This window comes from Clupea harengus, chromosome 4 (genome assembly GCF_900700415.2).
Source record: "Clupea harengus chromosome 4, Ch_v2.0.2, whole genome shotgun sequence".
Lineage (NCBI taxonomy): Eukaryota > Metazoa > Chordata > Actinopteri > Clupeiformes > Clupeidae > Clupea > Clupea harengus.
Genome location: NC_045155.1, coordinates 24,216,384 through 24,217,950, shown reverse-complemented (window position 1 = coordinate 24,217,950; position 1,567 = coordinate 24,216,384). Strand labels below are relative to the sequence as shown.

Below are 1,567 nucleotides of genomic sequence, written 5' to 3'. Positions count from 1 at the left end.
CACAAATTTCATGTTTCATGTCGTTTTTTGGCTACTCACACAATTCCCTCTAAACAAGTACATGCAATTGATAAACATAAACCCTGACATTTCATTTATGGAAAACTGGTGGTGATAAACTAGAAAAATCATGGTAAAACAACAGAAAACTCTAAACTGCTCAAGGGGTTCACATACTTTCAAGCAGCACTGTATACTTGTCACCCTGTGCAAATAACACACACACACACACACACACACACACGTCACCCTGTGCAAATAACACACACACACACACACACACACACACACACACACACACACACACACACACACACACACACACACACACACACAGCATATACTTGTCACCCTGTGCAAATAACACACAAACACACACTCAGCAAAGCTGCCAGATCTGTTCATTTTCAAGATTTTGTTTATATTAACATACTGAACACTTCAAGTATTTCAAGTACAGAGTTAAAATGATTCAGTGTTTTTTGTTTTCATTGTTCTGTCAGAGACATGATACACACTCTATCAAACACAGGTGAAGCTTTCGGAGGCCCCTTGGACAGTTGACACACACACACGCACGCGTTTTCCTTGTGGTGTTGGCAGAGTGTGTGTGGGGGGCGAGTGTGTGTGTGTGTGGGGCGCTGCCTCCGTCAGGTGGTCAGGGCGGCAGACAGGATGGTGGTGACATTACAGGACGTTACAGGAAGTGAGGTGTAGTGGAAACTGGAAACAGGAAGTACTGCTGTGATTGGTCAGAGCAGGGAGTCGTCTGTGCAGCCCCCGCCCAGGCCGTAACGAAACTCCTGAAGGTTGGAGACGCCGTAGAAATGGATGAAGGCCGCCGCCACCACCAGCACATGGAAGATCTGATGAGACTGGAACTACAGAGCAGAGAGAGGAGGAGAGGTGAAGAGGAGAGGGAGAGGTGGAGAGGAGAGGAGAGGTGGAGAGGGAGAGGTGGAGAGGGGAGGTGGAGAGGAGAGGGAGAGGAGGAGAGGAGAGGAGGAGAGGAGAGGTGGAGAGGGAGAGGAGGAGAGGGAGAGGTGGAGAGGAGAGGGAGGAGAGGTGGAGTGGGAGAGGAGGAGAGGGAGAGGTGGAGAGGGAGAGGGAGAGGGAGAGGGAGAGGTGGAGAGGAAAGGAGAGGTGGAGAGGAGAGGGAGAGGTGGAGAGGAAAGGAGAGGTGGAGAGGAGAGGAGGAGAGGAGAGGTGGAGAGGAGAGGGAGAGGAGGAGAGGGAGAGGTGGAGAGGAGAGGGAGAGGAGGAGAGGAGAGGAGGAGAGGTGGAGTGGGAGAGGTGGAGAGGAAAGGAGAGGTGGAGAGGAGAGGAGGAGAGGAGAGGTGGCGAGGGAGAGGAGGAGAGGGAGAGGTGGAGAGGAGAGGGAGAGGAGGAGAGGAGAGGAGGAGAGGTGGAGTGGGAGAGGAGGAGAGGGAGAGGTGGAGAGGGAGAGGGAGAGGTGGAGAGGTAGAGAGGAGAGGTGGAGAGGAGAGGGAGAGGAGGAGAGGAGAGGAGGAGAGGTGGAGTGGGAGAGGAGGAGAGGGAGAGGTGGAGAGGGAGAGGGAGAGGTGGA

The 1,567-nt window shown here is 53.1% G+C and overlaps 1 protein-coding gene across 2 annotated transcripts in view; it reads right to left on the bottom strand.

Moving 5' to 3' along the window:
• Positions 1-400: 400 nt before the first annotated feature.
• Positions 401-1,567, bottom strand: part of LOC105902224 (adiponectin receptor protein 1-like) — an 11,004-nt gene continuing 9,837 nt past the window's right edge. For both annotated transcript variants that reach the window (XM_012829772.3, XM_031566844.2), the window contains exon 8: positions 401-881. In XM_012829772.3, the coding sequence (XP_012685226.2) occupies positions 753-881 (129 nt within the window). In that variant the 3' untranslated portion in view covers positions 401-752. The remainder of the gene's footprint in view (positions 882-1,567) is intronic.